Here is a 16,103-nt window from a genome sequence, read left to right as displayed (position 1 = left end):
CCTTTCTAGGGAGTTTTTCCTAGCCACCGTGCTTCTACACCTGCATTGCTTGCTGTTTGGGGTTTTTAGGCTGGGTTTCTGTACAGCACTTCGAGATATTAGCTGATGTACGAAGGGCTATATAAAATAAACTTGATTTGAATAACCTCAAGCACTCATCAAAATTCACAAAGAAATTAATTGACGGAAAAAAAGAAGACATTTAGCAATGTCCGTCAGTCTCTGGACTTGAACCTCATTGAAAACATGTGGGTTTTGAATTGAAGAGGGCCATCCATAAAGCGCAGATGAAGGATATCGAGGATCTGGGCAGATTCTGTATGGAGGAGTGAGCTAAGATTCATCTCAATGTGTTTTCCACTGATTGAAGAAAAAAAAAACTACTTTTTTAGAGAACGGCTCAGTGCTGTTGTCCTCGCAGGGTGAGGGATTGAGAAAAATGCAATTTCAGAATATGTGAGAATGGATTTAACATGATTTTTGATTGACTACCTCGTCTCTGCACCCCACACAACTAATTATCTGTAAGGTCCCTCGGTGAATTTCAAATACTCTCAAAGAAGGGCACCTATTGGTAGATGGGTACATTTTTTAAAAATTTAAAAAAGCAGACATTGATTATCACTTTTAGCATGGTGAAGTTATTCATTACACTTTGGATGGTGTATCAATACACCAAGTCACTACAAAGATACAGGCGTCATTCCTAACTCAGTTGCCGGAGAGGAAGGAAACCGCAATGAAGCCAATGGTGACTTTAAAACAATTCGTTTTAATGGCTGTGATAGGAGAAAATTAAGGATGGATCAACAACATTGTATTAACTCCACAATACTAACTTAAATGACAGAGTGAAAAGAAGGAAGCCTGTACAGAATAAGAATATTCCAAAACATGCAAATCATTTTGACCATGTGTCTTTGAGACAAAAAAATACTACTTGTTAAACAATCTCTTTTCTCTGAGAAATGGTATTCGTATATAATAAACAATTTGCTCAGTATTTGTATGTTTGATTTAGTATTTGTTTCTCATCTTTATCAAGGGTGCCAATAATGTTGGACCTGACTGGGTGTGTATGTATGTATATAAAAATGTGTGTATGGCAGGGGTAATTCACTGACCCCCCTTCTGTTCTATTTCTGTTTTGCTCTCCCAGCTAGGAAAGGATGGTCTCCAGTTTTGTGTGGAGCTCTGCACCCACTCCCTCCAGACGAACCCCTGCGACGACGCCACCAAGTCCCTCATCTACAAGACGGTAGCCTACCTCCTCCCCAACGACCTGGAGGTCTGCCGGGCCTGCGCCCTCCTCGTCTTCTTCCTGGAACGCACCGTGGAGGCCTACAAAACGGTGTTCCTCCTCTACACGCACCCCGACCAGGAGTACCACGCCGAAGCCGGTCCCATCGGGAACCACATCCGCTTTGAGATCCTCCAGACCCTGAAGAGAGGTCTCTACTTCGATCCAGAGTTCTGGAACCTTTTGAATCTCCGGACCAACTGCCTGAAGCTGATGAGTGAGAAGAAGGCGGAGTTGGCGATGATGATGGAGGAGGATGATGGGTGGGTGTCCAACTACTGTAGCACTGCCACCAAAGAGCCTTGTTGCAGCTGGAGCGCCGACCTGTCAGAGCGTGTGCAGCCTACACATGTAGAGACTAAACCAGTACAGACTAAACCAGTACAGAAGCACGTTCAGATTAAACCCTTTCACCAGGTAACGGCGCCCAAAAGGCGGTTCCAAAAAGAAGAGAAGAATCCCGGTTCCACGGCGCCGGCGGCGGCAGCCAAACGTGTCAAAGCTCAAAGGTTGGAAAAGACCTCTGTTGTCGAGCCGCCGCAGCAGACTGTTAATCATGTGACGCCGGTGACGGCGAAAGCTAAGATAGAGAAGCTGGCTGAACCCTCTGTTGTCGAGGAACAACCTGTGATAAAAAGAAGAGGGAGGAAGCCCGGGCCGAAGCCGGGACCGCGGTCATCTGTCAAAACAACAGAGTCGTCAGCCGAGACCTCCTCTGTCAGACGGTCCTTCAGACAACTGGACATGGCGCAGGAGAACCTGGCCAGGCAAGTCGGTCATAGACCACATAGGCACATGACCAGACTCTCGGAGAAGAAACCTCCCAAACGGAGGGGTAGGAAACCCCGTTGGCTACTGGAGGGTACGTTTCAGGCTGAGAACAGTGCTCCACGGAAGGGTCGCCAACCAGGGAGGAAACCTCCACAGCAGAAGACCCAGCAGACACATGTGGACAAGACCAATAAGACCTCTCAGTCTGGTGCCGCTGTCAAGGAAAGCACAACCAAACAAAAGAATGCCGTGACCTCACAGAATAAAATGGCGGGCGCTCGTCTAACAACTCCGAGGGAACAGGAAGGTAAACGTCAGAAGGAGATTCCTGCTACTAACCACCTACCAGCAGTATCTCCTGCTCATGACTCAAAGCTGGAGGTCTCCCTACCTGACAACGAAATATTTGGGTTCTTCCATGAGGATTATCTCAGTAGGCAAGGACCGGTGACTCTAAACTGTGATAAATCTAAGGCACCAATCCAGGCGCAGTATCGGGTGAAGGATCGACTCGGAGAGGTGGTTATCCTTTCCCCTCAGAACGCCAGTCTCTTAATACACCAGTTGCACAACTACGCCCAGACGCCGAAGGCGGAAGGTGTCACGTTGAATACCGAAACCTGTTTGTTGAAAGCGACGGATGTCCGTCCTTCCCTAAACCAAAGTTGTCTGCCGGTGTCGTGTGACGCTTCGGGGGTATTTTACCAGACGTCTCCGGTGGAAATGGAAGTTGAGGTCTCCTCACAAATTGACCAGGCAACCGCCACTGATATGACTTTCACACCACAAGGTGGAGCTGTCGAACACATCGAAAGACCCAAGAATGAGGAAGGATTCTCTACTGACGCTCAGCAAACACGTACTCCATCTGTTCCCGCAGTGAATGTCATTGTTCCTAATAACACAGGAAGAAGAACAAATACGGATGTAACTGATGTTCCAAGGGAACCAACGGAAGTTACGAATATTCCAAAAAAGCAAACCGCTTCTGAAGTCAGGGATATTTTAGAATCGTCCAGGAAGTCCGAAGTTACTGATATTCTGAAAGAGGCTATGGATATAGCAAACATTGGTGTGGATGAAGCAATGATGGGTGACGGTGACACTGGCAGCGTCCCTGGAAAGGAAACTCGGGAGCTTGTTGTTCTTACGCCTTTCTGCTGGCTGGCTAATACCTCAATGGATGCGTTTGCCAAAGAGTTTGAAAAGTTTGCCAAGGGTCCGGATTCTGATGTTGTCGTAAAGCAGGAGTCGGTGATACCACAGACCACAGATAATGTCTCGCACAAAACCTTGGAGATGACATTGTCAACGGTGTTACCACAGACCACAGATAATGTCTCGCACAAAACCTTGGAGATGACATTGTCAACGGTGTTACCACAGACCACAGATAATGTCTCGCACAAAACCTTGGAGACGACATCGTCAACGTCTCCAAAAGTCATCCCTAAGGCCGTCACAGACCCAGTGGTCCTTGAACACACTTCAAAAGTATTCAAAGTCCAGGACACCCAACTGGACATTAAGGGTACCTCACAAAACACGGAACCGGAGGATATCCCAATGGCCGCTGAGAGCTTCCCACAGTTCACTGATGAGACCCGGCAGCTTGAGCACCCCCTGACAGCCACTGTGGGTACTCCAGAGGACCCTGTGGACTCGACACAGGACAATGACACCCCTCAGATCACTGAAGCCCCCCCACAGAATACACAGGACATAGGACAACTCCCAGAGGACACCCTGAAAGTCACTTTCACTGAAGTCACCCCACAGGCTACTGAGGACTGCCCAAAAGCCACTGTGGATACTCCAGAGACTGTGGACACACTACCACAGAACATAGAGGAGGACAGCTTGGAGGTAATTGAGGATGCCCGGAAAGTCACTGTAGATTCCTCCGAGCACATTGAGGATGCCCTACAAATACAAAACACTGCAGACACCCTACAGGGCACGCCACAGCTCACAGTGGATGCCCCAATGGTTGCTGAAGAGCTCACCAAGAACACACGTGGTGCCAAACAGAACAATGGGGACACGCCAAAGCTGCATGAGGACACCCTACAGGACACACCTGTCACTGAGGACACCCCAGGAGTCCGTGAAGAGACGTCACAGGAACCCAAAGATACCTCAAAGGTCAGCGGAGATACCCCGAAGGTCTCTGAGGACATCCTTAAAGTACATGTGGATACTCAGAAGGTCCCAGAGGACACCCCACAGAACACACAAGTCAATGAAGACACCTCAATGGTCACTGCAGATACCCCACAGGACACGCAGTACAATTCACCGGTCACCCCGAAAGTCACTGAAAGTGCTCACACTCCAAAGGTCACCCCAAGAGTCCCTGAAGACACGTCACAGGACCCCAAAGACGCCTCAAAAGTCACTCAAAACTCTCCACAGAAAACACAGGACACCCCAAAATTCACTAAGGACACCCCAACTGTCTCTGGGGATATCGGACAACATCCCGGAGATGGCACTCCACAGGAAAATGAGAACAACCCACTGGCATATCGCTGTAGTCTCTGCAACAAGGTTTTCAAAGGCAAACGTGTTATAGCCCACGCCATGTACCACTTCCGCCGGGACCAATGTATGTTCTGTAGGATGCTGTTCAAAAACGACCTGCTCGCCATGATGCATCTATCCCAACACATAGACAAGTTGAAAAAAGGAAACCTGCCGCCTGATATTGAGGAGGTTCGTGAGAACTGTAAAGCTGGGATGTCAGACACGCCTGGACGCTCAACGCAGAGGGGGAGACGGGGACCTAAGAGGATCCCTGTAAACTCCACAGAGTCAACTCCTCCGGATTACAGGAAGCTACGGTCGACCAATAGGATCTCCTCTATAAACTCCTCGGAGTCAACTCCACCGGATCGCAGGAAGCTACGGTCTAACCCTAAGCTACTGTCGACCAATAGGCTCTCAACTGACTCTCAACCTTCACCAGAGACTAAACTCGCAACAGAAGAGTCTGAAGGCAAGCAGTCGACGCAGAGGGTCAATGGACAGAGGGGCAGAAGACGAGTTAAGGTTGAAGGAACTGAGGGTGACGGTGATGCTCGGGCAGAGGAACAAGAAAAGATCAGTAGGAGGCAAGAGGAGGAGCACTCGGCTCCGGAACAGAGGGAGGAACCCGTGGCGATCTCTACTTCTCCGGCGACGACATCGACAGGTGAACAAGGCGGAACCTATTCCTCTCCTGTGACGAAGACTTTGGAAGAAGAGGAGAAACCCTGTTCCTCGGCAAAGACCATGGAGGACAACGCAGAATCTCAGCCTGTATCGGTAAAACAGGACAGGCTTTCAGTTTCCCCTCTAGAGACCTCAGTTCAGGGTAAAGAGACTCCCGGCAGCTGCCCTGTGGAGGGATGCACAGAGATATTCACTGGAAAACGGCATTCTCTCCTCGGACATATTCTGGACGATCACCGCGGCGACGCCAAACCCTTGGAAACGACGTTCCGTCACGGGAATGGAAAATGCAATATTTGCAAGAAGCCCGTTTTGACTTTGCAGCATTACCAGCACCACATTGTATGGCACGGAGGATATCCCAGGCATCCCTGTCTACATGATGGGTGTAAAGCCCGGTTCAGTGCAGCGACAGAAATGAGGAACCACGCGAAGACCCACCAGCCCCTCCTGGCAGTGTGCTGTTTCCCAGGTTGTCGGGAGCGCCTGGCTTGTCTTCTGGAGCTGAACCGCCACGAACAAGAACACTATCGTCTTCCGAAGGAAGGGAAGGATGAATCTGTTTTCGCAACCCTCGTCACCAATACCACCTCTGTAAAAGTGACTAGACGGTGTAAGACGAAGAGGAATAAGCTACAGAAGATGCAGGGTGTAAAGAAACGATGGCCTCTTGGAGAAGAGGGATCGGCAACTGACCTCACTACTACTACTACTACTGTAAAGGTAACTAGGAAGTATGACTTGACCAAGACGTTGAAGAAAACACAGGTTATAAAGAAACGGAATGTTCATAGAGACAAGGACCCTCGTACTACTGACCTCTCTACCGTCTCTGTAAAAGTAACAAATAAGTTGAAGAAATTGCAGGTTAAGAGGAAACCGTGTGTTGGTAAGAAAATGGACGCTCCAACCACTCCCGTCACCACGGCCAATGAAAAGGCTGAAAAAGTGAGCAAGAAGTTAAAGATGATTCATAAGGTAAAGAAAGCGTGGTCTGTAAAGAGAGAGAACGTTAGCAAAGACAATTATACCCCAACTGGTCCAACCACCTCCGCCACAATTACCGCCACTGAAAAAGTTACCAAAAAGCTACAATTTTTAAATAAGTTGAAGAAAATGCTTGTTATTCAGAAACCGAACGTTAGCAACGAAAAGGATACTCAACCTGGTCCAGCCACCGACACAAAAGCGACAAAAAAATCTAAGGTGACCGATAAGTTAAAGAAAACACAACTTGTAAAGAAACCGAGCGTTGGAAAAGACCCCAGGAAGATGTCGGCCGTTAGCACAGACGAGGATACCCAACCTGTTCCTCCCACCGTCGTTCCAAAAGTCACCGAGAAGTTACCCATGGTGACAGAGAAGGTGAAGAAAACACAAGTTCTAAAGAAACAAATTGTTATCAAGGAACCCAAGAAGACATCAAAAAAGCCCTTGAAGTCAAAGACCTCTGGTCCAGAGAAAAATGTTAATAAAGTCACAGAAGTGCTGGGAAGTGAAGACAAAGAAGTGGTAGAAAGTAAATCAAAGGAAGAAAATAATAAACCATCTGTAGAAATATCAGACTCGACAGCTAGCAGTGTCTGTGACCAGAAGATGGTTAACGGACATTTAAAGGTCATCACTAAAGAATCACCAAAATACCAGAAAAGTCTTAAAACAAGCACAGTTTCCAAATCAAAGAAATGCGAACCACGAAACCATAAGCCTGCTACTCCCAAACCCCCTACAAATACTCCCAAACCCCCTACAAATACTCCCAAACCCCCTACAAATACTCCCAAACCCCCTACAAATACTCCCAAACCCCCTACAAATACTCCCAAACCCCCTACAAATACTCCCAAAACCCCTATCAAGGAGGAAGCGAAAAACTCTACATTCTTTGGGAAGATTAACAACAGGCCGTACGTCCGTCCTCCGCCCACGGCCTACCTAGACGAGAGGTACACCACCATGCCAAAACGCAGGAAAGAGATGTCCTGGACCACTCGTCTCTCTCCAATGCGCCCGGACCTGGTGGTGGAGGCATCGGGGACCACGGCTACACCTTTGGTCTGTAGGCGGCGCTGTGCCAAGTGTTTCTTGTCCTTCGACAGCGGAGAAGAGTTGCAGACGCACCTCTCGCTTAAGAAATGCACAACCCTTTTCGGTTTCGACTCAGACGAGGAGAGTAAGTATAAGATTGTGGACTTGACATATTTGTCTACTTCAGGGATTTGATTTCTCGTTGTTTGATTGAATTTAAAAACATTATTTGAATGATAGTTAATACAAGGTAATTTCGGAGCTGTTTCCGGACACAGATTTAAGCCTAGAAGTCATGGATTTAATAACAATCTCAATGGGGAATCCATCAAAAAGTATTTTTAATCCCGGACTACGCTTAATCTGTGTCTGGTAAACCACCCTAAAGTGTAGTAGATTATAGAAATGATTTTTAAATGTGATTTTCCTCCATATTGTTTTTATGCTGAAAGCTCCAGATACTGTATGCTGATTGTGATTTACTATTGTTTCAGGTAGCTGGTGAAGCTGCTCGACAAGACCTGTTTGGATGTGCTGCTATGGAAGGGGGGTGTGGGGGATGTTGATCCCCCTCCAAAAACCTGCTAGGAGTGTTGAACCCCTTTCTACCCTGCTACCTTACTGAGGGACGACCAGGGTTTACAGGACTCTTAACATGACTTGCTGGCTAGTCTGGAACAGCCATGCCAGGCCTCCTCTTGTGACTGTAGCGGGCTAGTCTGGGACAGCCATGCCAGGCCTCCTCTTGTGACTGAGGCTGGCTAGTCTGGGACAGCCATGCCAGGCCTCTTGTGACTGAGGCTGGCTAGTCTGGGACAGCTACAAACAGAAGACACCTCTCTCAACCCTGCTACCTTATTGAAGAGGATTCTTAAAGCGTTAACTCTTACATGATTTGCTGACTAGCCTGGTGGGATGTGACTGAAGTTGGCCTCGGCGGCTACAAACAGAGGACGGAGAACTCTATTAAGGGTTGTGACCATTCTTCCATGCTCTGTCTCCCGTGGTCATAGGAGTAACCTACGACCTTTGAACCCTGACCTAAAATCCAAAGTTCAGGGGATTTTGATTGATCGACCAGGAAGCGTCTCTAAAGCCTAAAGGACTTATGAGGCGGACACTATGAGACCCGGCAGGATGGTCGGATAGTTAATATATTCTATGTTTTCATTTGTTTTTACCGTATTTACTTTGGACTGAAGAAGTGCCTGGAATCAACCTGCTACTTCCTGCTTCTCTTCTATTGGTCAATGGTCTAGGGGTTTGTGTCCCAAAATGGCATATTATTCCCTCTATAGTGCACTACCCTATGTGGGCCCTGGTCAAAAGTAGTGCACTATATAGGGAATAGTGTTCTATAGGGCCCTGGTCAAAAGTAGTGCACTATATAGGGAATAGGGTGTCATTTGGGCCACGGAGACTTATTGCCGGGGGTCAAGGAATGACTCTTGAAGCTGTGAGAACTGATGTTATGCAGGGATGTTAACTATACAAAATGTTCAGATATTTAACACACACTAAAAAAAATAAAAAAAAATATTGCTCGTCTTTTTTTGCTTTTGCACTTGTCACTTAAACCCCAACCCCCCCCCCCCACCTAGTGAGTTTAACAGTCAAACTGCCAGGGGGAAGAGGCTCCAAAACCTCTCCTGTGAATTATATGATCTACGGCCACAACGCAACAATATGTGTATTTAGAGAGCATGTGGTAGGCAACGGGTAATTGTCCAAATAAAGGAAACCCTTGAGTAAATGCGGGGATACAAAAGTTTGTGTGTGTGAGGTGCATTTTCCTGCCGTGGTCCAGGTCCGCTTGTACAATCTATGCCAAGGTGCATTGAAGCTATTCTGGCAGCTCGTTGTGACACAACAACCTATTTAAGACATTTATGTAGATGTTTCCTTTATTTTGGCAATTACCTGTATTCGATCAAATTTTAACCAGTTATTATGATGATTATTTTAACACTTGATCCTCTGACTAAATTATGTTCTCTGGTGTATTTTGAACATTGAGAGCACGCTCCTGTGATTGGAAATCATTTATTTTTATAACTTTTTTATATTATTTTATATATATTTTTTGCCTCTTGGGCCAAGCCCCTGACTCACACAATCGACCCGTAACATTTATTTATTAAGCAGTTTATTTTATTAATCAGTTACCCAATCAAGGCAGGGCCCCCCCCCCCCTCCCCAGTTACCCACGTGGACGCCCCTGCCTCTTCTTCTCTCCCACGTCTGATAATTAGCAGAGCGGCAGCAGGCTGTCTAAAACTCATTGACAGCGGGCTCCTGAATCCTCCTGTGGTTGGCGGTTGCAGTAAAAAAAAAAAATACAAAATTCTATCTAATATATACTGTATATAAGTGTCTTGGGGGCCCCCCCCACAGTCCTGGGCCCAGGGGCTTCAGCCCCGGTAAACCCCTGCATTAATCCGGCCCTGTATGTAGGGAATAGGTTGCCATTTGAGACAATTGTGTCTGCAATGTGCAAAGTGTCTTTTTTCATTTCCATATTACTGCTTAAATGTACTATAATACAAACAACCTGTTTGAACATATTTTGCCATCAATCAATCAATCAAGTTTATTTTATATAGCCATTCGTACATCAGCTAATATCTCGAAGTGCTGTACAGAAACCCAGTCTAAAACCCCAAACAGCAAGCAATGCAGGTGTAGAAGCACGGTGGCTAGGAAAAACTCCCATCATCAATCAACATCAACAACCTGTTTGAACATATTTTGCCATAAGGCCTAAACAACATCAACCTATTTGAGCCATAAGGCCTAAACAACAACAACAACAACCTGTTTGAACATATTTTGCCATAAGGCCTAAACAACATCAACCTATTTGAGCCATAAGGCCTAAACAACAACAACAACAACCTGTTTGAACATATTTTGCCATAAGGCCTAAACAACATCAACCTATTTGAGCCATAAGGCCTAAACAACATTCCATATTTAAAATTGACTAATCATATTTTTTATTTATTTTTTTGGTAATGTATGTGACTTTAATCAATATTATAGTTTTAATGCACATTTTAAGTTTCACTCTTTGTATAGCTGTCTGGGATGAGTTGACGCGTTGTCAGTCTCCACACGACCAGAACTATGCTGTCAGCTGTTGTTCAATGTATGGCCCCGTCCCAAACGGTTCCCTGTGTACTACTTGGGACCAGGGCCCCATTTGTGTTCACTATAAGGAATAGGCCAGGGTGCCACTTGGGACTCGTATTTATTAAGAGGTTAGGAACTTGTTACGTGTATTAATTGACCCATCTGTCCCCAACCAACAACGCTGCGTCTGGTGGTTCAGAAACCAGTGTATCGATATCGTCTATTGCTGCTCAACACATGGACGAGACTAAACCCTTCTATTAGCTTCTGACGTCACTTCCCTTTAAAAAAAAAAAAGAGAAATAACTATTGTTATGTCAGTGAGGCGGCAGTACACCGTGTGGTGACTGTTCTACTGAACCCAACAGAACAGTGGCAGTACACCGTGTGGTGACTGTTCTACTGAACCCAACAGAACAGTGGCAGTACACCGTGTGGTGACTGTTCTACTGAACCCAACAGAACAGTGGCAGTACACCGTGAGGTGACTGTTCTACTGAACCCAACAGAACAGTGGCAGTACACCGTGAGGTGACTGACTGTTCTACTGAACCCAACAGAACAGTGGCAGTACACCGTGAGGTGACTGACTGTTCTACTGAACCCAACAGAACAGTGGCAGTACACCGTGAGGTGACTGTTCTCCTGAACCCAACAGAACAGTGGCAGTACACCGTGTGGTGACTGTTCTCCTGAACCCAACAGAACAGTGGCAGTACACCGTGAGGTGACTGTTCTACTGAACCCAACAGAACAGTGGCAGTACACCGTGAGGTGACTGACTGTTCTACTGAACCCAACAGAACAGTGGCAGTACACCGTGTGGTGACTGTTCTACTGAACCCAACAGAACAGTGGCAGTACACCGTGAGGTGACTGTTCTACTGAACCCAACAGAACAGTGGCAGTACACCGTGAGGTGACTGACTGTTCTACTGAACCCAACAGAACAGTGGCAGTACACCGTGAGGTGACTGACTGTTCTCCTGAACCCAACAGAACAGTGGTAGTACACCGTGAGGTGACTGTTCTACTGAACCCAACAGAACAGTGGCAGTACACCGTGAGGTGACTGTTCTACTGAACCCAACAGAACAGTGGCAGTACACCGTGAGGTGACTGTTCTACTGAACCCAACAGAACAGTGGCAGTACACCGTGTGGTGACTGACTGTTCTACTGAACCCAACAGAACAGTGGCAGTACACCGTGAGGTGACTGTTCTACTGAACCCAACAGAACAGTGGCAGTACACCGTGAGGTGACTGTTCTACTGAACCCAACAGAACAGTGGCAGTACACCGTGTGGTGACTGTTCTACTGAACCCAACAGAACAGTGGCAGTACACCGTGAGGTGACTGACTGTTCTACTGAACCCAACAGAACAGTGGCAGTACACCGTGAGGTGACTGTTCTACTGAACCCAACAGAACAGTGGCAGTACACCGTGAGGTGACTGACTGTTCTCCTGAACCCAACAGAACAGTGGCAGTACACCGTGAGGTGACTGTTCTACTGAACCCAACAGAACAGTGGCAGTACACCGTGAGGTGACTGACTGTTCTACTGAACCCAACAGAACAGTGGCAGTACACCGTGAGGTGACTGACTGTTCTACTGAACCCAACAGAACAGTGGCAGTACACCGTGTGGTGACTGTTCTACTGAACCCAACAGAACAGTGGCAGTACACCGTGAGGTGACTGTTCTACTGAACCCAACAGAACAGTGGCAGTACACCGTGAGGTGACTGACTGTTCTCCTGAACCCAACAGAACAGTGGTAGTACACCGTGAGGTGACTGTTCTACTGAACCCAACAGAACAGTGGCAGTACACCGTGAGGTGACTGTTCTACTGAACCCAACAGAACAGTGGCAGTACACCGTGAGGTGACTGTTCTACTGAACCCAACAGAACAGTGGCAGTACACCGTGTGGTGACTGACTGTTCTACTGAACCCAACAGAACAGTGGCAGTACACCGTGAGGTGACTGTTCTACTGAACCCAACAGAACAGTGGCAGTACACCGTGAGGTGACTGTTCTACTGAACCCAACAGAACAGTGGCAGTACACCGTGTGGTGACTGTTCTACTGAACCCAACAGAACAGTGGCAGTACACCGTGAGGTGACTGTTCTACTGAACCCAACAGAACAGTGGCAGTACACCGTGAGGTGACTGTTCTACTGAACCCAACAGAACAGTGGCAGTACACCGTGTGGTGACTGACTGTTCTACTGAACCCAACAGAACAGTGGCAGTACACCGTGAGGTGACTGTTCTACTGAACCCAACAGAACAGTGGCAGTACACCGTGAGGTGACTGACTGTTCTACTGAACCCAACAGAACAGTGGCAGTACACCGTGAGGTGACTGTTCTACTGAACCCAACAGAACAGTGGCAGTACACCGTGAGGTGACTGTTCTACTGAACCCAACAGAACAGTGGTAGTACACCGTGAGGTGACTGACTGTTCTACTGAACCCAACAGAACAGTGGTAGTACACCGTGAGGTGACTGTTCTACTGAACCCAACAGAACAGTGGCAGTACACCGTGAGGTGACTGTTCTCCTGAACCCAACAGAACAGTGGCAGTACACCGTGAGGTGACTGACTGTTCTCCTGAACCCAACAGAACAGTGGCAGTACACCGTGAGGTGACTGACTGTTCTACTGAACCCAACAGAACAGTGGCAGTACACCGTGTGGTGACTGTTCTCCTGAACCCAACAGAACAGTGGCAGTACACCGTGAGGTGACTGTTCTACTGAACCCAACAGAACAGTGGCAGTACACCGTGAGGTGACTGACTGTTCTACTGAACCCAACAGAACAGTGGCAGTACACCGTGTGGTGACTGTTCTACTGAACCCAACAGAACAGTGGCAGTACACCGTGAGGTGACTGTTCTACTGAACCCAACAGAACAGTGGCAGTACACCGTGAGGTGACTGTTCTACTGAACCCAACAGAACAGTGGCAGTACACCGTGAGGTGACTGTTCTACTGAACCCAACAGAACAGTGGCAGTACACCGTGTGGTGACTGTTCTCCTGAACCCAACAGAACAGTGGCAGTACACCGTGAGGTGACTGTTCTCCTGAACCCAACAGAACAGTGGCAGTACACCGTGAGGTGACTGACTGTTCTCCTGAACCCAACAGAACAGTGGCAGTACACCGTGAGGTGACTGACTGTTCTACTGAACCCAACAGAACAGTGGCAGTACACCGTGAGGTGACTGACTGTTCTACTGAACCCAACAGAACAGTGGCAGTACACCGTGAGGTGACTGTTCTCCTGAACCCAACAGAACAGTGGCAGTACACCGTGAGGTGACTGTTCTACTGAACCCAACAGAACAGTGGCAGTACACCGTGAGGTGACTGTTCTACTGAACCCAACAGAACAGTGGCAGTACACCGTGAGGTGACTGACTGTTCTACTGAACCCAACAGAACAGTGGCAGTACACCGTGAGGTGACTGTTCTCCTGAACCCAACAGAACAGTGGCAGTACACCGTGAGGTGACTGTTCTACTGAACCCAACAGAACAGTGGCAGTACACCGTGAGGTGACTGTTCTACTGAACCCAACAGAACAGTGGCAGTACACCGTGAGGTGACTGACTGTTCTACTGAACCCAACAGAACAGTGGCAGTACACCGTGAGGTGACTGACTGTTCTCCTGAACCCAACAGAACAGTGGCAGTACACCGTGAGGTGACTGTTCTACTGAACCCAACAGAACAGTGGCAGTACACCGTGAGGTGACTGTTCTACTGAACCCAACAGAACAGTGGCAGTACACCGTGAGGTGACTGTTCTCCTGAACCCAACAGAACAGTGGCAGTACACCGTGAGGTGACTGTTCTACTGAACCCAACAGAACAGTGGCAGTACACCGTGAGGTGACTGTTCTCCTGAACCCAACAGAACAGTGGCAGTACACCGTGAGGTGACTGTTCTACTGAACCCAACAGAACAGTGGCAGTACACCGTGAGGTGACTGTTCTACTGAACCCAACAGAACAGTGGCAGTACACCGTGAGGTGACTGTTCTACTGAACCCAACAGAACAGTGGCAGTACACCGTGAGGTGACTGTTCTACTGAACCCAACAGAACAGTGGTAGTACACCGTGAGGTGACTGACTGTTCTACTGAACCCAACAGAACAGTGGTAGTACACCGTGAGGTGACTGTTCTACTGAACCCAACAGAACAGTGGCAGTACACCGTGAGGTGACTGTTCTACTGAACCCAACAGAACAGTGGCAGTACACCGTGAGGTGACTGTTCTACTGAACCCATCAGAACAGTGGTAGTACACCGTGAGGTGACTGTTCTCCTGAACCCAACAGAACAGTGGCAGTACACCGTGAGGTGACTGTTCTCCTGAACCCAACAGAACAGTGGCAGTACACCGTGAGGTGACTGTTCTCCTGAACCCAACAGAACAGTGGCAGTACACCGTGAGGTGACTGTTCTACTGAACCCAACAGAACAGTGGCAGTACACCGTGAGGTGACTGTTCTACTGAACCCAACAGAACAGTGGCAGTACACCGTGAGGTGACTGTTCTCCTGAACCCAACAGAACAGTGGCAGTACACCGTGAGGTGACTGTTCTCCTGAACCCAACAGAACAGTGGTAGTACACCGTCCGGTGACTGTTCTACTGAACCCAACAGAACAGTGGCAGTACACCGTGAGGTGACTGTTCTACTGAACCCAACAGAACAGTGGCAGTACACCGTGTGGTGACTGTTCTACTGAACCCAACAGAACAGTGGCAGTACACCGTGAGGTGACTGTTCTACTGAACCCAACAGAACAGTGGCAGTACACCGTGAGGTGACTGTTCTACTGAACCCAACAGAACAGTGGCAGTACACCGTGAGGTGACTGTTCTACTGAACCCAACAGAACAGTGGTAGTACACCGTGAGGTGACTGACTGTTCTACTGAACCCAACAGAACAGTGGCAGTACACCGTGAGGTGACTGTTCTACTGAACCCAACAGAACAGTGGCAGTACACCGTGAGGTGACTGTTCTACTGAACCCAACAGAACAGTGGCAGTACACCGTGAGGTGACTGACTGTTCTACTGAACCCAACAGAACAGTGGCAGTACACCGTGTGGTGACTGTTCTACTGAACCCAACAGAACAGTGGCAGTACACCGTGAGGTGACTGTTCTACTGAACCCAACAGAACAGTGGCAGTACACCGTGAGGTGACTGTTCTACTGAACCCAACAGAACAGTGGCAGTACACCGTGAGGTGACTGACTGTTCTACTGAACCCAACAGAACAGTGGCAGTACACCGTGAGGTGACTGTTCTACTGAACCCAACAGAACAGTGGCAGTACACCGTGAGGTGACTGACTGTTCTCCTGAACCCAACAGAACAGTGGCAGTACACCGTGAGGTGACTGTTCTACTGAACCCAACAGAACAGTGGCAGTACACCGTGTGGTGACTGACTGTTCTACTGAACCCAACAGAACAGTGGCAGTACACCGTGAGGTGACTGTTCTACTGCACCCAACAGAACAGTGGCAGTACACCGTGAGGTGACTGTTCTACTGAACCCAACAGAACAGTGGCAGTACACCGTGAGGTGACTGTTCTACTGAACCCAACAGA

At 48.0% G+C, this 16,103-nt stretch overlaps 1 protein-coding gene across 9 annotated transcripts in view; it reads left to right on the top strand.

The window, feature by feature from the left end:
- The window catches only part of LOC129842144 (uncharacterized), a 35,604-nt gene that overhangs the window by 15,123 nt on the left and 4,378 nt on the right, over nucleotides 1–16,103 (top strand). For 4 of the 9 annotated variants that reach the window (XM_055910557.1, XM_055910553.1, XM_055910555.1 and 1 more), the window contains exons 8-10: nucleotides 1,160–7,457; nucleotides 7,807–11,751; nucleotides 11,799–15,983. In XM_055910557.1, the coding sequence (XP_055766532.1) occupies nucleotides 1,160–7,457; nucleotides 7,807–7,817 (6,309 nt within the window). In that variant the 3' untranslated portion in view covers nucleotides 7,818–11,751; nucleotides 11,799–15,983. The remainder of the gene's footprint in view (nucleotides 1–1,159; nucleotides 7,458–7,806; nucleotides 11,752–11,798; nucleotides 15,984–16,103) is intronic. The other 5 variants (XM_055910558.1, XM_055910560.1, XM_055910554.1 and 2 more) reach the window with 5 other exon arrangements.

Source organism: Salvelinus fontinalis, unplaced genomic scaffold, assembly GCF_029448725.1.
Source record: "Salvelinus fontinalis isolate EN_2023a unplaced genomic scaffold, ASM2944872v1 scaffold_0017, whole genome shotgun sequence".
Lineage (NCBI taxonomy): Eukaryota > Metazoa > Chordata > Actinopteri > Salmoniformes > Salmonidae > Salvelinus > Salvelinus fontinalis.
This window is presented reverse-complemented; position numbering and strand designations above follow the sequence as displayed.